The sequence below is a fragment of the Monodon monoceros genome, unplaced genomic scaffold, assembly GCF_005190385.1.
Source record: "Monodon monoceros isolate NGI ecotype Baffin Bay Population unplaced genomic scaffold, NGI_Narwhal_1 Super_Scaffold_1, whole genome shotgun sequence".
Lineage (NCBI taxonomy): Eukaryota > Metazoa > Chordata > Mammalia > Artiodactyla > Monodontidae > Monodon > Monodon monoceros.
The window spans coordinates 20,359,169-20,383,477 of record NW_021703765.1 but is presented as its reverse complement, the minus strand read 5'-3'; the positions used below and the strand labels follow the sequence as shown (position 1 = coordinate 20,383,477).

General features: G+C 35.5%; 1 protein-coding gene across 1 annotated transcript in view; it reads left to right on the top strand.

The window, feature by feature from the left end:
• The window catches only part of DCC (DCC netrin 1 receptor), a 1,166,576-nt gene that overhangs the window by 963,633 nt on the left and 178,634 nt on the right, over nt 1-24,309 (top strand). The window contains 1 exon segment of the mRNA XM_029216808.1: nt 10,324-10,518. Within this exon segment, the coding sequence (XP_029072641.1) occupies nt 10,324-10,518 (195 nt within the window).

Sequence of the window (24,309 nt, the reverse complement as noted above, 5' to 3'; positions counted from 1 at the left end):
GAATATTACTCAGCCATAAAAAGGAACGAAATTGGGTCATTTGTTGAGACGTGGATGGATCTAGAGACTGTCATACAGAGTGAAGTAAGTCAGAAAGAGAAAAACAAATATATATTAAAGCATGTATGTGGAACCTAAAAAAATTACAGATGAACCGGTTTGCAGGCAGAAGTTGAGACACAGATGTAGAGAAGAAACATATGGACCCCAAGGGCAAAAAGCCGTGGGGGGGTGGGAATGGTGGTTGATGATTTGGGCGATTGGGATTCACATGTATACACTGATGTGCATAAAATTGATGACTGATAAGAACCTGCTGTATAAAAAAAATAAAAATTAAAAAAAAAGAACTGCCCTACTCCCATCATAACCAGTTAAAAAAAAAAGGAAAAAGGAAGGAATATAGAAGATTTACTTGGACAAAACTGAAATATTCACACAATAAGAAAATCATATTTTTTTCCTTAAGCATCCAAAGAAAATTTAGTGTTTGCCTATAAAGAAATGGATATTAAAGTTCTTGGATCATACTAAACACATTCATTGATCACCATGTAATTAAACTAATAGTTAATATAATACCCAATATATATTTGCAAATATAAAACATACTTCTAAATAATTCTTTGGTCCAAAAGAAATTATGTTACATCTCGAATGTAACTTTTAACACCTAAAATCTAGGCAACATGGTTTACTTGTATACCCTTTAGATTAAAAATATTAGGTACAGTTTTATAAAATTGATTTTTAAATTTTAACAAATACAGAAATTATTTTCATTTGACTATTTCTTTTGATAAAAACATGCTTTTAAAATGCATCTAAGTAGATGTACCAATTTGAGGGTAAAGAGTGGGGGGGGGTTATACCATTGAGCTTGCAAATGTGATCATCTGGAGATATAAAGATGTTAGTATGAGATTTTATGCACAGTGGAATGTAGGTGGCATGTTGTGAAAAAGGATTTCTTTCACATGGGCTTTTGATAGGAAATCCATGATATTTTGCATTGCTGATTGACAAATAGGCTCATGGGATAAGGTTAAGCCAGTGGTACAGCAGCCAAGTCATCATGAAGTTGAAGAATCCAGCCCCTTATTCTCATTCAAGTGGAATTCACCTTACATATAAGAAATGTTGCCAGCAAAGCCAAAACTGGTTTTTGAAAGGAATTTAAAATCTGCTTTAGTTCTTCAGCGAGTGGTTGTTCAAAATCTCAGAGCTCCACTATACAAAGGATGGTACAGATTATTTAGACTTCAATAAATGTTCAAGGAAATTCCAAATCCTTGCCTTGGCTGTAGCAAACTTTTTAATGCTCTCATGAAATGTTTGATTCCCTATGACTTGACTGACTTTTTCTAAGTGTAATGTAATGGATAAAATTGTGGACTCTGAAGTCTTAGTAACTAGGTTTGAATCCTGCTCCACTCACTATACAATCTTGGGCAAGTAACTAAACTTCCCTGAGTTTTCTCACCTACAAATAGAGTAACAGCAGTATCAATATCAACACATTTTTGTGAAAATTAACTATGATAATGGTAGTAAAATATTCAGCAGCATGTCTGATATATATCAAACACTCAAAAAATGCTTATTGGTATTGTTTGTTTTGATAAATTAGATCTCAAACCTTGACAGCAATATGAAATACTAATATCATTGTCTTATGAAGCTTCTTCTTGTTCATGATCATAAAGCCTTGTCTGCATTAAGAGATTAGATGTGTTCCCTTCTGATACAAAAGCAGGACATACATTCAGCACATCTTAAAAGCCACCATCTAATTAAGGAATAATTTAAAGGGGTGTTGTCATATAATTTTATCAATAGATGCAGGAGGGCGTTTTGTAAATTTAGATGGTTATTACCAATCTTTTAAAAACTCATGTTAACATAGGAATATAAAGAAACTTTCAAAATATTATTGTAAAAAGCATTATTGGAGCTTCCCTGGTGGCGCAGTGGTTGAGAGTCCGCCTGCCGATGCAGGGGACACGGGTTCATGCCCCGGTCCGGGAAGATCCCACATGCCACGGAGCATCTGGGCCCGTGAGCCATGGCCGCTGAGCCTGCGCGTCCGGAGCCTGTGCTCCGCAACGGGAGAGGTCACAACAGCGAAAGGCCCACGTCCCGCAAAAAAAAAAAAACCAAAACATTATTGTAAAAATGTAAGCATTATGCTACATGGGAAAATACTAACTCCTTTGGCTTTAAGATCCAAACAAGCTAAGGAAGCTTCCTATTTCTACTATTTCTGTTATTCAACAGAGTGTAGAGGTTTTGGTAAAAACAAAAACAAAAAAACTTAAAAAGCCGTAACATTTTATTACAGAGGGAAAGAATTGATTTTTATAAATGGTGTGACTGCATATTTGGAAATTTTAAGAAACTACACTGAAAACCTATTAGAACCAATAAGAAAATGTAATGTAGTAGGTTTCGATATGTATATACACACACACACACACACACACACACACAAACATACATACACAAAAGTAGCTTTTTAATACACTATCAATAATTAGTTTAAATATTAAAAAGAAAAGAAATGCACTCATACAGCAACCTAAAGTAAATTTGGACTAAATTTAACAAGATGTAAACAAATGTATATGAAGAAAACAATAGCATTTTATTAAAATATAAAAAATAAAACATAAGTAAATAGAAAGATATGTATATTCTTTGATGCAAACCTTGCCATTACATAACTGTTAGTTCTTCCCAAATTAATGGTTAATTTAATATTATTCCAATCAGAGTAAACTTTATATGGAAGAATAAATATAAAAGAATTTGAAAACATTTTGAAAAAGTAGAACAAACATTTTTAGTATAAAACCTGATTTAAAACCAATATAGTACTGTCTGGCATAGAAATAGACAAGTATGTAGATCAGTGTAACAGAACATAGAGAGCAGAAACATTTGCTATTATTTGAGAAATAAATAAAATAATAAAGTTGATATTTCCATCAGCAGATTATTCAATAAATAGTGTTGAGACTATCGCCAGTACTTTTGGTAGAACATAAAGTTTTCCTTCTCTTACATCAAACTAGTTGACAGTGATTCTAATGATGGAATTGAAGCAAAAGAGGGTGAAGTTATCACTTATATAACTCAAAGACAGATTGGCCATGGGTGGTTTTAAAGATTTTGTTGTTTTTTTTCTTTTGGTATTTTCAAGTATAACAAAGATGGAGAGCTCAAAAACATATCCTTTTAAACAATTGGAGGTTGTGAGCTGATCTTTCAAGGCATCATTTCTGTTATAATTCAATGTGTTATTCACATTGGGACAGTACCGGCATCCACCAGTCATCGAAGCCAGCAGGCTTCCTGAGAGATTGGGGGAGGGAATGATTGCAAAGGGAAGCAGCATGAGGAAATTTTGAGGTGGGGGTGGTACTTTCCTGTACCATGGCGGGAATGCTGGATACATGAACTGAGTACCACTGAGTGAATTTGCTGCGTGTAAATTTTAAAACTATATTAAAAAGTTAAGTCTGAGAAAACGGTAGGAGTAGAACTGCAAAAAATAAAATAGAATAACACAGTCGAATTAAATGATGAATAGAAGTGATTGTCCCCTGCAATAAACAAACAACATTCAAAGTTTACAGAGGTGTCGTGGCTTAAGGAAGATGATGTCCTTTGCTGAGAACAGGCCCTGCCAATAGAAATGAACACATTAGTATGTACCAGACCTGTCTAGAAAGACAGAGTGTGGGTATGTCAATTGCCTTCTGTAATTCTCTGTAAAGAAATATAAGCTGTTAAGGACTGGAGCAAAACTCTAACAAAAGGAACCATAAAATGCAGCATACTAAATAAAGAATAAACATGTATTTGTCAAAAGTACCAACTGCCTGACACTACTTGGCAGTGCCATATCCACAGCAGACGGTACACAGCCGCAATCATTTTCGTTAGCAGGAGCCAGAGGAGACCAATCTTGCTGGTGACTAGGAGAAAATGACATTAATAACTATATTTTCATCTCGTTTCAGCATCAAAGTTAAAAAATGTTATTCCATTTTTTTTCTTAATGTTACGGAGAGAGTTATATAAAATTGTGGTAATTTTATATTTAATGAGTCATGCATAATGTATTGAACCTTATAGGAAATATAGACTTTGTTCCTGTATTCTTGAGCGCTTTGTGCCAGGAACTATTCTAATTACTGGAGTTGTAGAGAATTTATGGAGAGAGATGAGACAAAGAATAATGAAATAATCACATGAAGTAGGTAGCACAATAAGTGACCATAAATCCTATGGGGAAAAACATGAGAGGAGATTATTAGGAGAGTAGTAAGAGATTAGAGATTAGGGAAAGATTGCAATTTTAAATATGGTAGCCAGAGAAGTCTGAAATTGGAAATTAAATAACTAAACCTGAAGAAGGTCAGGGAGGAAGGTATCTCTGAGGCAGAGCTTCCCAGGCAGAGGCTACAGCGAGTGCAAATACCCTGAGGCCAGAGCATGCCTGTCATGTTTGAGGAAAAGTAAGTGTCCACTGTGGATGGCTGGGATGAGGTGAGCAAGGGGGGAGGTGGTAAGAAATGAGGACAGAGCTTCCCTGGTGGCGCAGTGGTTGAGAGTCCGCCTGCCGATGCAGGGGACGCGGGTTCGTGCCCCGGTCCGGGAAGATCCCACATGCCGCGGAGCAGCTGGGCCCGTGAGCCACGGCCGCTGAGCCTGCGCGTCCGGAGCCTGTGCTCCGCAACGGGAGAGGCCACAGTAGTGAGAGGCCCGCGTACCGCAAAAAAAAAAAAAAAAAAAAAAAAAAAAAAAAAAAAAAAATGAAGAACCTGGCCTTCCAATGTGATAATGGAAGACTTTAGGGAGTTTTGGGTGATCTTATTTGCTTGACAGCATCTTATTTGTATTTTATTTGTTTTCACACACGCTCACACTGTGTCTGTATCCATATAAATTTATTTTAAATACCTTCTATATGCTGGTGGCTTCCACATCTATAAATCTGTCCATGGTCTTTCTCCAAAACCCCTATCCCTTCCTAGTTCCCTAATATCTATACATGTGAGTGACAGGCATCTCAAATTGACCATGACCAAAAAATTTGGTCAGTACCTCATCCACCAGTTGCCCAAAAGCCAAAGGTCTGTGAGTTATCATTGATTCTCCTCTTTACCATGCCAGTTACACAGCTCTGTTGACTCTACCTCTCAAAAGTCCCAAATACGCACACTGCATCTCCACAGTGGCCACACAGACAAGTGCAAACATGTTTTTATGGTCTCCAAGTTTTTTTAACTTTTTAAAGAATTGTTTTAAAATACACATTACGCAAAATTTACTATTTTAACCATTTTTAAGTGTACGGTCCAGTAGCATTAAGTACAGTCACACTGTTAGTAACCATCACTACTACCCTTCTCCAAAACTCTTTTAATTTTGCAAAACTGAAACGCTATACCCATTAAATGGTAACTCCTTACTCCTCCCTCTTCCCTCCTCCCAGCTGCCAGCAGTCATCATTCAACTTTGTCTTTATTAACTTGACTGCTTTAAGTATCTCATATATATGGAATCATATAATTTTGTCCTACTGTGACTAACTTATTTCACTTTGCATAATGTCCTAAAGGTTCTTGTAGCATGTCAGAATTTCCTTCCTTTTGAAAGATGAAAATTATTCCATTATATGTATAGAACACAGTTTGTTTATCATGATGGACACTTGAGTTGCTTCTATCTTTTGAGTATCGTGAATGCTACCTTTTGAGTATCTTGAATGCTGCTATGAACACAGGTATATAAATATCTGTTTGAATACCTGCTTTCAATTGTTTCAAGAATATACCCACAAGTTGAATTGCTAGAGCATATGGTAATTCTATTTTTTTTTTTTCGGTACGCGGGCCTCTCACCGTTGTGGCCTCTCCCGTTGCGGAGCACAGGCTCCGGATGCGCAGGCTCAGCGGCCATGGCTCACGCGCCCAGCCGCTCTGCGGCATGTGGGATCTTCCCGGACCGGGGCACGAACCCGTGCCCCCTGTATCGGCAGGCGGACTCTCAACCACTGTACCACCAGGGAAGCCCTGGTAATTCTATTTTTAATTTTTTGAGGAACCACCATATTATTTTCCATAGCAGCTGCACCATTTTACATTCCCACTGGGTGACTCCCTTTTTATCCTCTTCATTTTCCGTCTATGGTCAAGCACAGTGACCTTCTTTGGTTTCTTCAAGTACTAAGTTCCTTCTTGCTCTAGAGGTTTTGCTATAGTTATTCCTTCTGTCTATAAAGCTTTCCACCCTGAGGGCTACTTGACTGGCTCTCTGATCATTCACCTTAGACTCTTCCAGGGATACCTTCCTTGATGTGTCACGTATGTGATTCAGTTATATCCTATGTCCTAGCTTACCAAGATCTCATGATTTCCTTGTTTGTTTATTCTTAATTTTTTTGGTCTTATCTCCCTCAAAACTCTATTCCCAGTACCTAGAACTATGACTGATGCATGGGAGATGCACAGGAATTGTTGAAATGTCGCTGAGGTTAGTCTGGTAACTTTCTCAGTGTGCTATATGTGAATATTACTCATTAGCGAAACTCCGTATCATCACTCAGAGAATAATAAATATTCTTTAGAAACAAACTAAGACAGGATTCATAATTCCATAATCTAATCAGGAATGCCAGTTAACCTGGTTATCTTGACTCTGGTAGAAATTTGCGGCCTTGTTAATTTGGATATTTCAGGCAAGATATGTTCTTTGTTTTCAAGTTATTTCAATAATTACCTTACTACTTCTCTATGCTTTATATATGCAGTCATTATCCTAGAGGTACTTATAAAATCTGTCATGTACTTCTAAATAGCAAATTTGTTTTGGCCTTCAAACAAAGGGTACTTACATTATTTACCTTGCGTAGCGGATTTTCTAAATGTTTTATAGTTCATTCCAGTAGTAACCACTTTCACAATCTGTAAGGTCAGCTGCATTAGACAAAACTCACTCAGGTAGCATAAAAGGAAAATTGTCGTTTCTGTCTTTATATTGAGAAGTGAGTAGGTGGGTACAAATGGGCTATTCCAGATTATGAACAATCTCCTAACACAGTTATCTTTATGATGAGGACATATATTTTGAATGACTTAAGTCTGATAGTTGACAGGCACCATTCCGTCTGGCCCAATGATCTTTTTTTTTTTTGTCTGCGTTGGGTCTTCATTGCTGGGCGCAGGCTTTCTCTAGTTGCAGCGAGCAGGGGCTACTTTTCATTGCGGTGCACAGGCTTCTCTTGTTGCGGAGCAAGGGCTCTAGGCACACAGGCTTCAGTAGTTGTGTCATGCAGGCTCAGTAGTTGTGGCTTGCACAGGCTCTAGAGTGCAGACTCAGGAGTTGTGGTGCACAGGCTCTAGAGCACAGGCTCAGTAGTTGTGGCACATGGGCTTACTTGCTCCGCAGCATGTGGGATCTTCCCGGATCAGGGCTAGAACCCATGTCGCCCGCATTAGCAGGTGGATTCTTAACCACTACACCACCACGGAAGTCCCTGGCCCAATTATCTTAACTGGGTTGTAAGAACGCATTAAATGTTTAGATGGGAGGCAGCATATACTCTTATGTATCAACACCCTTATTTTTTTATCATGTTAAAAAGTAGTTTGAGGTTTGCATCTAGGATTGAAACTCCTTTTATGTAGTGAAGAATAAAGATGAGTCTTGTGTACTGACAGCCCCTCTTCTTCAAGAATCAGTTCGTGCATTCATTACCGTGGTACCCTTAAAGCTCTGATAGATGTAATTTTATGGTTATTAATTTAACTAACTTGCAGGGGAGATATTCTGTGGTTTGCAGAAAAATGGAGAAATAGTTATTCTGAAAATCTTTTTTCTTTTTATTCTAAAAGATGTTGAATATTGTCATTCAAATCATTAGGCTTTCATATTATTTTGAAAAAGTCATAAATGCAGAAAATCTGAATCACATTTAGTTCCTTTTCTAAAAATAAGATTAGGCAGATTATCCTATTTCAATAATTATTTCAAAAACTTCAAATATGCCAAATAGAATTCATTGGAGAGCCCATTGCATTTCAAGGACACTGGAGAGCCTCCATGGCAATAGGGTTGAAAAGTATTAATCCATCCCTTTCATCTTTTTATTACTTTTACATAGGGTTTATAGTAGGAAGTTCTTTACAAACATTGTGTTCTGTTGTTAAGATTTATATATACATTTTGAGATGTTTTTTTACACCTTTGCGTATTATATCTCAGGCATCTTCAGGGCAAACAATAGCTTGTCCCTTTTGTTCACAAATGGGTATCTTCAAGGAAAAAAAAGAGCATCTTTAGAAAATGTTGTTGACATAGCACCTTTAGAATGTAGCATCTTTCGAAAAGCTGTTAGTATCGTACCTAGTTTAAAAGCTTCAATAAAAAACATGCTTCTATATACCACTTAAGCTAGAAGTGTGCATGTTGAAGATGGATAAAGGTGGTGAAGATTGCGTCATCTTTTGCCATTACATTAAGGAGAAAAATAAAATTTAATATTACCTTTAGTCATCAAACTCTCCTACATAATTTGACATGTATTACCTTCAGAGATTTTCAGTATTAAAGAGATAATGAACACAAATAGTTTGAATACAGTTTAAATCACTAATATTTTTGAGTACTTATCAATTGCCAAGAACTGTGCAAAGCACTTAACGGACTATTAAAGTTTACATGGGTATATTCTTTCTTAAATTTCTTCCTAGAATACTTCTTTGATTTTCAAAGAATAGGCTACATGTGCCTGTATGAAACCTATCAAAATATATATATCATAGGGCTTCCCTGGTGGCACAGTGGTTGAGAGTCCGCCTGCCAATGCAGGGGACACGGGCTCGTGCCCCCGTCCGGGAAGATCCCACATGCCGCGGGGCGACTGGGCCCGTGAGCCATGGCCGCTGAGCCTGCGCGTCCGGAGCCAGTGCTCCGCTACAGGAGAGGCCACAACAGTGAGAGGCCTGCATACCGCAAACAAACAAACAAACAAACAAAAAAATATATATATCATAGTATATTGTAACTGCCTTTTTACTTTTCTGTCTTTTCCATTAAACTATAAACAACAAGAGTACAGGTTTTAGGTCTGCCATATTTACTCTCTCCTGTAACGTGATTGTCATGGGTACCTAGCCTTATACCTCAAACCTAGTAGGCACTCTACTAATATTTATTAATAGAATTATGATCAGTGTCCAGAAAATACCTCATTTCTTTAGGGATAGGATCATAGGGAAGAATGGTGATGTAAAAATCAGAAGGCCAATTTATTAATTTTCAACACAGTCTCTTTAAAAAAAATTATATCAGGGTAGCGAGTGCATTTTCTTTCTGGTAGCTGCTGCCCGTTGGTGCTACTCATAATTGGAGTGTTTTGGTGCATAATTTTATTAAATCTCCTCACCACGAAATGAGGCCATTACTATCCTTATCCTCATTCTGCACATGAGGAAACTGAGGCTTAGGGAGGATAAATAAGGTTTTAAAGTTTCACATCTAGCGAGAATCCAGTAAAAATTTGAATGCTTCTCTTGATTACTTCCAGAGCTCAAGCTTTGTGTCAATCAGTATTTGGAATGCCAGTTTAATTAATAGGTAAACTCAGAGAAGATAAATAATTTGATGAGGACACCCAACCAGTAAATGACAGAGCCTGGTATTAAAGCCAATTTTCACCCTCCAAAGTCTGTGTGGCTTTAATCCGGGCCACTCTCTCCTTTCCTTTAATAATAAATACACTTTTCGCACATGCAATAAACCATGGGTCAAGTACCATCCTATTCATGCTGAGCAAATCATGGCCCTAAATTTTTTATCCTGACAATTTCTTAAGAAAGGACTGCTACATTCATTTTCTTCTCTAGTTAAATCAGAGTAAATAATCCTTGGGCAAGACAGTTTTTGATATTTCATTTCCCTTTCTATTATTCTTATATCTGTGTTGATTTCACCCCTTATTAATGATACCTAAGAAGAAATATATGAGAAAAAAAGAATCCCAAGGAAAAAAGTGTGTTAGAAGAAAAGATGTATGATGCTACAGTGCCTCTGGAGGGAATTCAGTATCCTCTTGTGTTTAAGAAATCCTGAGAAAGTCAAATCAAACATAGAAATCATATCATAAACTAATACAAGGAGGAACTCGGGCAATAAGTGGTGCGTCATTTGAGGGTCTGTGGAACATGATATTAAGTCTTGTTTAAATGGGACCTTTTACCGTGCTCTGTGTTGTATTATGAAACATGGTGTTGTCCTCCTTTTGAATTCTAGAGTCTCAAGTCCCTGACCAGCCAAGCTCTCTTCATGTGAGGCCCCAGACCAACTGCATCATCATGAGTTGGACTCCTCCCTTGAACCCAAATATTGTGGTGCGAGGTTACATCATCGGTTATGGCGTTGGGAGCCCTTATGCCGAGACAGTACGTGTGGACAGTAAACAACGATATTATTCCATTGAGAGGTTAGGTGAGTAGCTGTGATTTTTCTTCTCTTAAGGAAAATAAATGACTTATTTTAAATTATTTTCTTTCTTGGAAAATTGTTCTTTGGAAGTTGATTTCAATTTGTAACATATATTAATTCATAACTCTCTCACCCACCCTCCTATATACACACATACATTTTCCCTGTCTGGATTTTGAATTGGGGAATTTTATCTAGACAGATACACAATAGTGTGTGTCCTGGTATGTACCCTGCCTGCGTGTCATAAAGATAGAAAAAGTGCATTGGAACATTTTGCTTTTTCCTCTGTCAATGGAAACTTCTAATCTTAATAATTCTTACAGAAAGAAAGTCAGCAAATTTTTTCTTTCCCTAGAAAGATATTCTGTCAATTTTTCTTTAACCTTGAATTATCTAGTCACATTACCTTTTTTCCCCCCTTAGTATTTATAGATAAAGCTTGATGGATATCTCATTATGACTGTAGAAAAACAAAATTTAAAAAAGGAATTTTCAACCAAGACAGTAACTTGGAGCAATCAAACTCCTCTCTACGTATATTCCTGATCCCTCCCAATCCAACTTCTCTTACAGTATTTAACCTCCTTTTACTGAATACAATATTTCTATTGTGATGTTTCTGAATTCATTGAAACTTTGTTTATTCAGAGAGGGTTAGCATGTGCAAAATTTTCATATTCATTTTACATTGGATTTTCCATAGTGCAATAAGAGATTATATCATTAGCAGAGGGAAATAAAATGGATATATGTCATATATAGCGTGCCAATAAGTTAAACAATTGTCATAATGCAAAAAGCAAGTTGATTGTACCTGTTGATTTAACACGATATTATTTGCAATGAAGTACAGTGACCTTCTCAGTGAAAAGGCAACCTGATTGAATTGCTGCTTATTTGCAGTATCTCTCAGAAACTGAGCATTTGTGATGAAAAGCCTGATTTGAATTTGAATAGCTAAAATTCAGTAGCAAGAAAAGGTTTTGTCACTCCAAGAGGAAAATTGCACTGACCCATTCTCTCTATAATTTCTTCAAACACTAATAAGAGAAGCACCTTCTGCAAATCTCCACAATTTTAGTTAGCTTGGCATTTGGAAATAATATTCTCTCAGTCAGTCCCTGAGTTTGAATGCAGAGGCAATCACAAAATTCATATTTTATGGCTATCAAACTTATGTCAGGGGACTCTCATTTATCCATTATTCAGTATACTACACCATCTCTGACAGTTCATCTTGATGCCACACACCAAAGAGAGAGATTCCCGTGGCAGTACACAGGCTCTCCGGCAATGAGGTTGTGATGCAAACTCAGAATGAAGTCATGAAGGAAAACTGCATTGTTTCACCATGTGCTTTTGATAATGATGCTCTTTATTACAAAGACACGCTACCATGAGTTTCCAAGTCTAGTAAAGTTGAGGCATTTGGCAAATCTTTCCAAATGCTTAAAAAATAAATTTCCCATCGTAAGGTATGTTTTAAAGAGCTGGGAACGCTGATAAAGGTAAAATGAGCTAGGACCCTGTCTCAATGATAGATAATCATGAGTATGCACTTTATCTGGAAAGACACCCACCCACTCTCCCACTAAATGCACACATGTATATGTACATAAGTATTTAAATTCTACTGAAACTCTTTTAACATAGTACCATGTCTTAACATAAAATATAAAATAGTGTTTTATTGGGCTTCCCTGGTGGTGCAGTGGTTGAGAGTCTGCCTGCCAATGCAGGGGACACGGGTTCGTGCCCCAGTCCAGGAAGATCCCACATGCCATGGAGCGGCTGGGCCCGTGAGCCATGGCCGCTGGGCCCGCGCGTCCGGAGCCTGTGCTCGCAATGGGAGAGGCCACAACAGTGAGAGGCCTGCGTACCGCAAAAAAAAAAAAAAAAATAGTGTTTTATTATTGTTCCAGTATCCTCATGGTTATGCAAATAAACCGGTATTTTTTCAACATGAATTTCCACTGATTGGCCAAATGTATGTTAAACATATCTTAAGTTCTAATTTTTATAAAGATAAAGGATTCAATCAAGTTCACATTTGAACTCTACAAAGAAAACATCAATATTTCATTTGTTCTGCTGAACATTAAAATAGGTGTATCAGTTTTTATAGTATCTTTTTGAAAAGGTATTTCAAGTACAATTTTAAAGCTATTAATCTAGACGTTTTATATATAATAGACAAAAGGGAATGATATGATTTAAGAACAGTATGACAGTTATAGAATTAAAAATGAATTAAGTAAAGTTGTAATACTTTTAAGCATAGCGTCAGCCATAACTTCAAGTATCACGATTGTATTTTAGACTATAAAAAGCTATGTGGTTTGTAACTGACCAATAAACCTCCTCTTTTCTTTGGTGAAAGATGAGAAGTTCCAAATAGCATTTTGTTTGTCAGCATAGTAACTCACTATTTAGACACCAGGTACTGTGACCTGCATCAGGACTAGAAATACACCACCATTTTGAACAGTATCAAATATTGCTTGATTTAAAACAAAACAAAACAAAGCTTACCTAGTGCAGCATAGAGTTTCATTAACCAATGTTTGTACTATTAGATGTTTATAATTAATCTTTTGAAATCTTCCTCCTTTTTATTCAAAAGTCCTAATGCCAAGTTTGGTGTATACACATGGTATAGATGCACAATATCTGAATTCTAGCAATGTTTAGCAAACTTAATTTGAAATCAGGTTCCTTTTTTAAAAAAACTTAATATTTACTGTCTACCAGTCTATTGATCAATCTATCCATCAATCACTTTATCTTTTTATCTTTGTGGAGGTATTTTTATAGATAACGAACTGTGCATATATAAAGTGTACAATTTGTTGAGTTTTGAAAAGAGCTTTATTGAGTTAGTTCTCAAACAATATACTGTGTATTTTTGAATTTCTTGTTTAATTTCTCTCAGCAATATTTTATAGTTTTCAATGTAAAGGTCTTGAGTTTTTGAATATTTTTGTTAGATTAAGTCCTAAAACATATATATATGAATTATTCTTTAAATTTATTTTCCAGCTGTTTGCTGCAAACAAACCTTGGTTAACCTTGGTATCCTAAGACCTGTTAAATTCAACTATTTGTTCTACTAGTATTTTTATAGATGCTCTGAGATTTTCCATTTAAATGAGCATATCATATGAAAATGGGAACAGTTTTATACTTATTTTCTGATCTTCCTGCCTTTTATTTCTTTCTCTTTCTTTCTTGCAAAGATGAAGATCTTCAGTAAAATGTTGAATAGAAATAGTAAAAGCAGGCATCTTTACTTTGTTCCTAATCTTAGGGGAAACATAAAATAGGACTGTATGGTCAGGCCACTCAAGATGGCTGTTCTCTTGCTCTCTGTCCATCCCCAGCCCCACCAGTGCCTGTTTCACCTAAACCCGAAACCCAAGACTGACCTTCCTATGCACTTGCCCCAGGCCCCAGCTGGTGATTGTTCTTATCAAAGGGGCCGTGAGAGGCGTGCCCCTCTACTGGTTGCCCTGGTAACTAATGAGCTCACCTGAGGTCAATTCCCCTATAACTGGTAATCTCCACTTCACTCCCGGGAGCGAAGACTGCCGCCATGTCCTGCCTGCCATCTGCCCAAACATGGGTGGTTGTCACTCCAGGACCTTGCTTCAGAAGTGTAAGCTCCCTTGTTCATTGGTGTCTCTGCTGCTGACTCTGGGCTCTTTCTTTGGTCTTGACACTATGCAGATGCAGGGCTTGTAGGCCTGGGGGTACAGCCCAGCAAGGACGTTAGTGTTAGTTGTAGGTTGTTCATAGGTGTCTGTTATCACATTGAGGTAGTTTTCTACTATTCCTAGTTTTATGGGAATGTTATCATGCTTATGTGTTGAATTTTTGTGAAATAATTTTCTGTCTCATGAAATGGTCATATATTTGCCCTCCTTTCATTTTTTTTTAATATCATTAATTATATTGATTGATTTTTGAAGGGTAAATATCCATTTTTATATTGCAGGATTTAATTGGTTAACAGTTATTAAGGATTTTTTTGCTTATATTCATAGGTACATTTGTCGATGAATTTCTATTCATTTAGCGACTTTTTCCAGTTCTTTTTTAAAACTAAGCTTATACCAGCCTCATAAAATTATTTGAACAATTTGCTTTTTCTATAACTGAAAAAGTGTAAAATTGATATTTTTTATTTCTTGAGTATTTGATAGAATTCACTAACAAAACCATGTGTATCTGAGATTTCCATTCGGGAAGGCTTTTGAAATGAATTAAATTTCTTTAACATATACAGGTATTTTCATATTTTTAATTTTTTCTTGTATTGATTTTGGCAAGTTAATTTTTTCATGAAATCTATTTTATTTTGTCACATTTGTTGGCATAGAGTTATTCGTTCATGATATTCTCTTACTGTTTGTGGTTATCTGTGGTGATAACTGCTTTTACATTTCTGATATTAATGATTTATGTTCTCTTTCTTTTTTGTAATCAGTCTAGGTAGGGGTTTATCAATTTTGTTGATCTTGTCAAAGAAAGAGCTTTTAACATTAATGATTGTTTCTACTATCTTTTTTCTTTTATATTTGCTCTTGACTATTTTCTTTCTTATACTTAAGTCATAATTTGCACTTCTATTTGTAATTTCTTAAGGTAGAACCTCGTAATGTAGGCATTTTAAGCTATCGGTGTTTCCCTAAGCACCACTTTACTTGCATTCCACAACTTTTTTTTTTTTTTTTTTTTTTTTGCGGTACGCGGGCCTCTCACTGTTGTGGCCTCTCCCGTTGCGGAGCACAGGCTCCCGACGCGTAGGCTCAGCGGCCATGGCTCACGGGCCCAGCCACTCCGGAGCATGTGGGATCTTCCCGGACCGGGGCACGAACCCGTGTCCCCTGCATTGTCAGGCGGACTCTCAACCACTGCGCCACCAGGGAAGCCCTCCACAAATTTTTATATGTTGGATATTCATTATCATTTAGTTTAAAATATTTTCTAATTTTTCCTTGATTTCTTTTTGCCCTATGACTTATTGTGTTGCTTAATTTTACAATTTTGGGTTTGCCTAGTTGTCTTATTATTATTGATTTTTAATATTTTTATCATGATAGAAAATATACTCTGATATCACTGTTTTTTACATTTAAAATTTTTTATTTTTTAACCATTTTTTTATTGAAGTATAGGCAATTTAAAATGTGTTAGTTTCAGGTGTAGAGCAAAGTGATTCAGTTATCCATATATATATATATAGAGAGAGAGATTCTTTTTCAGATTCTTTTCCATTATAGGTTATTACTAGATATTGAATATCCCTGTGCTATACAGTAGGACCTTGTTGTTTATTTACTTTATATATAGTAATGTGTATATGTTAATCCCAAACTCCTAATTTATCTCCCCCCGCCCTGCTATTTCCTTTGGTAACCGTAAATTTGTTTTCTATGTCTGTGAGTCTATTTCTGCTTTGTAAATAAGTTCATTTATATCATTTTTTAGATTTCACATATAAGTGTTATGATATTTGTCTTTGTCTGACTTACTTCAGTTATATGTTAATCGCTAGTTCCATCCATGTTGCTGCAAATGGCATTATTTCATTCTTGTTTATGGTTGAGTAATATTCCATTGTGTATATATACCACCTCTTCTTTATCCACTCATCTGTCAATGGGCACTTAGGTTGCTTCCATGTCTTGGCTATTGTAAAAAGAGCTGCTATGAACATTGCAGTGCATGTGTCTTTCCAAATTAGAGTTTTTGTCTTTTCTGGATATATGCCCAGGAGTGGGATTGCAGGATCACATGGTTATTCTATTTTTAGTTTTTTTAAGGAACCTCCATACTGTTCTCCATAGTGGCTGCACCAATTTACTATTTTTAAATGTTTGAGATTTGTTTTAGGGACCAACATACTGTTAATTTTGTTGAATGTGCTATGTGAACTTGAAAATCATGAATATTCTGCAGTTATTAGATATAGAGCTCTGTAAATGTCAGTTAGATCAAGTCTTTGATAGTGTTTTTCAGATCATCTGTGCCTTTACTAAAATTTTTGATCAATAGTTTGTGAATTGCTAAGATTGAGTATCAAAATCACCTTTTATAAACATAGAATCATCTATGTCTCCCTTTAATTCTGTCAAATTTTTTGCTTCATTTATTTTGAGAGTCTATTATTAAGCCAGTATAGATTTATAATTGTTATGTCTTCTTGGTAAATCACCTCATTTAGCATTATAAATGTCTCTCTTTATTTCTGATAACATTCTTTGTCTTCAAGATGATTTTATCTGTTATTAATATAGCAACTCTAGCCTTCCTTTACTTACAATTCACATGGTATATCTTTTTCAATCCATTACTTTCAATTTGCGTCTTGTATTTAACGTTTGTCTTTCTCTTGTAGGTAGTATATAGTTGGGTGTTGGTATTTTATGAACTCTGAAAATTTCTGCCTTTTAACTGGAGCTTTTAGACCATTAAAATTTAATGTAATTATATGAATGGTTGAATTTAGGTTGATCATTTTATTTGTATTTTCTGTTTGTTCTCTCTCTTTTTTTTATGTTTTTGTTTTATTTGCCTGTTTTCTCTTTCATGACTTGTCCAAGTTCTTACTTAATTTTACAGTCTGCTTACTTTTATATCACCCTCAGGTATTATGCTGTTTGGGTTTTTAGGTTTTTCCCTCTCTTTTTTTTTTTTTTGGTATTTTGTTTAGAGTTTATAGTTGTTAGCAGTGGGATAGTTGAGCTAAAGGGTACTCATACCATCATAGCAGAACTGGAAACTCATAGTCCCTTTTTAAATATTTTTGGACAGGTGCTATGGTGAACACTCTTGATAAAAATAAACTCGGTTTCTAGGAAGTGTATTTATCATCTGAATTATATTTGGCACTACTTCACTTATTTGTGCTAATAAATATAGTCTAAGAATGCTAAAAAGTAAATAAAGATGGAATTGAATATAATTCTGAATATGGGTTCAGATGCATACTTTTGTCTCTGCCATAATGTTTAATCTTGGAAAAGTCATTTGAACTCCAGCCTTGTAGTATTTCAGTGGAAATGCAGAATAAGAGTACCTTTTATTCCCTATTATGTGGTATAAAGAGTTAACAGACATTGAAAAGAGTTAACACAGGTAGAGAAGTTGGTCTTCGTAAGAGGTATAAATACTAAATTTTGCATCATGATCATTGCAAAAATATTAAAATTTTGCCTTAATTAAAAGATTTAGGTTTTTTTAGGTAAATTCATTGTCTAAATATTATCAAAAATACTTTTTTATAACACTAACTGGAAATATTTTGCTTGGGACTGTTTAGTAATTTTTTTTAATTAAGAAAATGGGTTCCATTTGTGATTAAATTTGTTTATAATCCAGTGATATCAAATGAAGGTTTAAGTTCGATCTCTAACAATGAATTATTGGTTATATGTGGCACAGTAACCTTTTTATTCTCATACTGTGGGACCCTGTAAACCTCAGTTTTCTCATCTGTATAGTAGTAAAGTATGCTACCTTACAAGCTTTTTATGAGATTCAATTGAGGTAATAAAAGTATAGCCATTTGCAAGTTTTTAAAAGTTAAAAACTTTTATGCACACATAAATAAGGCATTGTTCTTATTATAGTTTTGTACATCAGTAGTTTAGCAAATATAAATAATGTAGTTCCACAGGCTTTGAATTGTGTGTTTTTATAACCTTGCAAGTTATAGTGTTCTATACCTAAAAGTAGACTATTATATCATACACAATTTTTTAAATAGTTGAAGATTCCAGGATTTTAAACTCAGATAACTCATCAAATGCATGAAATTTTATAAAACATACTCATTTACTAAAATTAATATGAAACAAAAATGTAAACGACACAGTGACATTCAATTCAGTGTGAAAGACAAAAAAATGTAAACTCCTGGTTTCAGCTATAATAGAATGCTGATTAGAAGATCCTGAGTGGGAGAGTTTGATTCATTCAGCATGAGCACTGGTTGCCCAGAGAGGGGTGAGGACAGAAGAGAAAAGGTCATTTTATGAGATCATTACTCTGAATGTATCAGGAAGAATGGATTTGATTTTTTTATGATTTTTTTTTTTGAGGTTAGCATCTTCTAAACCTACAGGCATTCTTCAGCAGTGTTTAAGGCCGGCCTCAGGGTGATTCATTAATAATACGTACCATTCTATTTGTAACTCTTTTCTCACTTTTTACTCCCTGAAATCCAAAGCAGATACATTGTCTTATACCCAGTGTGTTTTCTAAGACTATTTGGAATCTATTACAATAGATGAATAGTATTATGGAACAAGAGAAGGAAATATCTTCTCAATGGAGTAAAAATTATATATATATATATATATATATATAATTACATATTATATATATTGTATATAATGTCATCTAGTGTTTACAGACAACTACTCTGCATTTCTTCCAAGGACTTTACAAGTACCAGTCTATTCCTTCATCTTCTCCATTATTTTAGTGTCAAGTATCATCCCAATTTTTTAAATGAGGAAAAACAGCAAAAGAACTAAAGTAAACAGGAAAAGTTTAAGATAATTTTTTTATGAAGTTGGGTTACGTTAACACACTCAGACAAATATTGTGATAAACAGCAAAAATCGATTGCTTTAGCTTGGAGAAAGGAGACTGGCATCAGTTTTGAGCCTGATCAGGACTTGCACTAGGAGACATTACTTCGGGGAAGTTCCAGTTCCTCTAGGGAAAAACAAGGTATTCTGGCAAAGTTAAATCTCTTCAATTCAACAGCAGAATAATATGATCTAGTGACATAGGACACAGTCCTAAAATTTCTGATCAAACACAAGTTATAGATTCAGGTATGAGTCCCAGAGTTTAATCATGGAGGTCTGAGAGTTGTTACCTTGTGAGCCAGATTCAGGGCTGACTTGGGGAGAAAAGCTAGAGAAACAGATGTCTGGATATATTGTATGATGAAGCATTTATACTTGTGGATTAGTATTTCTTCCTTTAGTTAAGTCATTTTCTGCCCCATGTAATTTGAAGCTCTGTTATCAGGCACACAGTTACTTAGGATTGTTATATACTTTTGATAAATTAACCACTTTATCATTTATGAGCTATACCTCTTTATCAGTGGTAATATTCTTTGCTCTGAAATATACTTTGTGTCTATTAATATAACAACTCCAGCCTATTTTTTGTTTGTGTGTTAGCAAGGTATATATTTTTCCATTACTATTTTACTGTCAAACTATTTGTGTCTTCAAAGTGGGTTTCTTGTTGGCAGCAACATTGGGTTGGCCAAAAAGTTCGTTTGGGGTTTTCCATAACATCTCACAGAAAAGTCCAAACGAACTTTTTGGCCAACCCAATAGCTGGGTCTTGTTTTGTTGGTTTGCTTATCCAGTATGACAATCTCTGACATTTAATTGAGGTGTTTGGGCCATTTACATTTTAACCATATTGATATGGTTGGGTTTATATCTACTATTTTGCTATTTGTGTTTTATTTGTTGCATTTGTTGTCTTTTGTCTTCTTTTTCTTGCCATTTTTTGGAATTAAGTATTTTTAATCATTTATCATATATCCTTTATGGACTCATTAGCTTTAGCTATTTCGCTTTTTTAGTGATTGCTTTAGAGTTTATAGTATGGATCTTTAACTTATCTCTATTGACCTTATAGAAATATTATACCACTTCACAGTACATTGCTATTACTTTTTCTTTAAACAGTGAGGTATCCCTTAGTGGTTAAAAAAATAAGAAAAAGATGTATTTTATATCTTAATTGTGTTAATCCGGATTTTCAACTGGTAGTTTTCTTCCTGAAGCACTTCCATAATATTTCTCGTAATGGAATTATGCTGGTGATTATATGTTTTATTTTTGTACATCTAAGAAAGTTTTCAGTTTGCCTTTGCTTTTTAAATACATTTGCACTGGAAATGGAATACTAGGTAAACAATGTTTTTCTTTCAGCATTTTTAATGATGTTACTTCACTATTCCCTGCATTGCCTTGTTTCCAATAAGACTACTGCAGTCATCCATACCTTTGTACCTCTGTACATGATTTGTCTTTTTTATGGCTGCTTTGAAGATTTTTTTCTTGGCCACCAATTTTACACAGTTTTAATATTATGTCTTTGTGTAGTTTTATTTATCTTTCTTCTGCTTGGAGTCTGTTGAGATTCTTGCATCAGTGGGTTTATCGGGTTCATTGAATTTGAAAAATATTTTGGCCACTATTTCTTCAAATAGTTTATTTTTTTCTCCCAGTCTCAATTGGTGATTCCAATTACACATATGTTATGGTGTTTTAGGTTGTATCACAGCTCATTGATTCTTTGTTCATTTTTTTTTCATTCTTTTTACCCTGTATGTTTCATTTTGGATAGTTTCTATAACTATATCCTTAAAGCCACTATGTTGTTTTCCTGAAATGGCTGATCTGATCTTAATCTTATCCCATCCAGTATATTTTTATTACTCATGGCAGTGTTCATCTCTAGAGGATGGTTTGAGTCTTTTAAATATTCCATATTTTAGTTAATGCGCTCAGTCTTTACCTTCTTCAACATAGAGAGTATAGGAATAATAACTCTTTAATCATGTTTTCATCTACTACTTCAGTCTGTTTCTATTCACTAATTTTCCTCCTCAATATGGAATGTATTTTCCCAGTTTCTGCATGTTTGGTAATTTTTGTGTGCTTTTTGCACATTGCATTTATCTTGTGGGAAGCTGGAGATTTTTATATTTTTTAAAATGTTCTTGGGCTTCCCTGGTGGCGCAGTGGTTGAGAGTCCGCCTGCCAATGCAGGGTGGCGCAGTGGTTGAGAGTCCCGCCTGCCAATGCAGTGGGTTCGCGCCCCAGTCCGGGAAGATCCCACATGCCGCAGAGCGGCTGGGCCCGTGAGCCATGGCCGCTGAGCCTGCGGGTCCAGAGCCTGTGCTCTGCAATGGGAGAGGCCACAATAGTGAGAGGCCCGCATACCGCAAAAAAAAAAAAATTCTTAAGTTTTGTTCTAGGATGCAATTAAGTTACTTGGAACAACTTTGATTCTTTTGAGGCCTGCTTTTAAACTATTACATGGTACAAGAACACTAGTACCACATAATAGCAAAGGGCCAATTTACCCTACGACGGAGGCGATACCTTCTGAATACTCTACTGAAAATACTATGAATTACGTGATTGTCCATCTGGCTTGTGGAAATCCAGTTTTTCTTAGCCCTGGGTGAGCACCAAAGATTTTTTTTTTTCTTTTCTACTATTGGGTGGTTCTCTCCCCAGGCTTGGGAAATTTCCTCATATGCATGCACTAAGTACTCAGATGGAGATTTAAGAGAGACCCTCTGTAGATGTCCAGAATTCTCCTTCTGTGAATTTCTCTCTTCTCTGGTACTCTTCCCCACAAACTCCAGTTGCTTTGGTCATCTCAGACTTCCAAATCTATGTCTTCAATGCAGGGAGACCACTGGGCTTCCTTTGAGTTTCCCCTTTCACTTCTGCAGCCTTGAAACTTTCTCCAGGCAGTAAGCTGGGCTAATCAATGGGCTCACTTTGTGTCTCTTCTCGCAGAGAGCACTGACCTGATCTTCCTGATATCTAAAATATGAAAACTGTTGTCTCATATATTTTATCTGTTTTTTTTTAAGTTGATCCAGGCAAAAGGGGAAATCTAGTCTCTATTAATCCATCTTGATCAGAATTGGAAGTCCTTTAGTAAACAATTATTTTATTATTTCAGTATGCCAAAATTTTTATCTTTTCAAGAGTACCAAGGATGCCAAACTGCATTGTATCTGTTTTCTTATGTCTTTCACAAATCTCATTAAAAATGATTCCTAACCTTCATATTGTATCTTTGGAGAATAAATTTAACTTGAGTGCTCTTAGAAATAGGTCTTAGCCTGTGGAGAAATTAACATTTATGACTCCCAGAGTGCACTCTGAGTTCAGTGAATACAATGTAAATTATAATGTTAACCTCAGCACCACCCCCCCCAATCAAAAATAATCCCTTCATGCATGGAATATAGAAGCTTTGAGTTTATGACATGCAAACATTTTAAATCAGAAAAATCAATGCACTTTAGCCACCTTTAGAAGAGTTGACATACACGAATAAAAAATGAATAAGCACCATGGAGAAAACATTTAATTATTTTGAAATGAAGTACATTACAGGTGTTGGTTCACAAAATTCTGCTTTGTGTTTTTTGAAGCAAAGTGTAAGAAGAATTATGGAGAATGATTTTGGACGTGAAGTTTGAAAAGCCCGATCACAAAATCCCATTGAAATAAGTCATTTAATGGTAAAGAAAAACAAAGGAAAGGTAGATTTACCCCTTCTTTATCCACAACTGTCTTCTGTACAAAGAAGCAATAGGGAACATAAACTCCAGCTGTGTTTCAGACTGGAGGATCAGAACAGATCATTGAAAATTTATATATTGTATGCTGTATAAGCCATTCTAGGAGAAAGTCAACTTACCTTGTTATTATTATTTTGTAATTTTGTTATTTACACAGGGAATTCATGTTTATTCTCAAGTTAATATCAGCAATTTTATAATATAATTTTATTCTGACTGTTGTAATGAGTGGGCTCTAAGTAGGAGTTTCTAGGAAATGTGAATGTCTATTGTTTATCTCAGATTTGATTGTATATACCTCTTATCTTTGCTGTGAATTATTTCTCCCTGTCAATACTATTTGCCTAGTATCTATACTCTAAATTTTGTGGATGGAATATGAACTCTAATGAATTCAAAGAACAATGTATCTTCTTGTTTTCTTAGTACTTCATAATCTCTTTGACATTCACTTTAGTAGGTTTCGATGCTTTACTTTACAGATTCATTTAGTAGATGAATTCAATATAACATAATGAATTATTATCTGAGTTATAGTTGTATTTTCAGTTGTTCTTGTCATTTAGTTAATATTAGTCAAAATACTAAATGGATGACCTTTCGGTAGTGCAAGCTAAATTAAAAAAAAAAAGTTCTTATGGTAGATGGTGTGTTAAAAGACTAAATTGTTTATCATTTCTTGCCAAAGTTACTATGTATAATTATTGGGTGACTGTTAAGCATGAGACACCATGTTGAAAATAGTGGAAGATAATATGGAATATAAGGCATGGGCGTCCCTGGTGGCGCGGTGGTTGGGAGTCCGCCTGCCGATGCAGGGGACACGGGTTCGTGCCCCAGTCCGGGAAGATCCCACATGCCGCGGAGCGGCTAGGCTTGTGAGCCATGGCCGTTGAGCCTGCGCGTCCGGAGCCTGTGCCCCGCAGCGGGAGGGGCCACAACAGTGAGAGGCCCACATACCTCAAAAAAAAAAAGGAAATATAAGGCACGTTCTCAGACATATTCTAGGCTCCCAGAATCTTATTTGATAAATATAAAAATATTTTTTGAAAAGAATAAATGAGGTCAAAGGTTTCTACAAGAACAGTAATTGCATTGGTAGATTGGAAGGTTACTTAGACATGAGGTTGTTAAAAGAATTTTGGTAGAAATTTTTGTTTGAGAATTTTGATATAAGGATAGATAGGATTCATTCTCCTGGGAGGAGACAAGATACAGTAAGTACAAGACTCAAAGTCAAGGGAGAGCAAGGGAGGTGTAAGGTCTAGTGAATAGGGCAATTTAACCATGAATGCAAGTTCTTCTAAGGCAGTAGCAGGAGTAATGAATAGAGATAACTTGAGTATAAATTTGAAGTCGAATAAAATTGAAACTCTTGGATTCACCTATTCCCAAATATTTCTAAGGGTTTATGC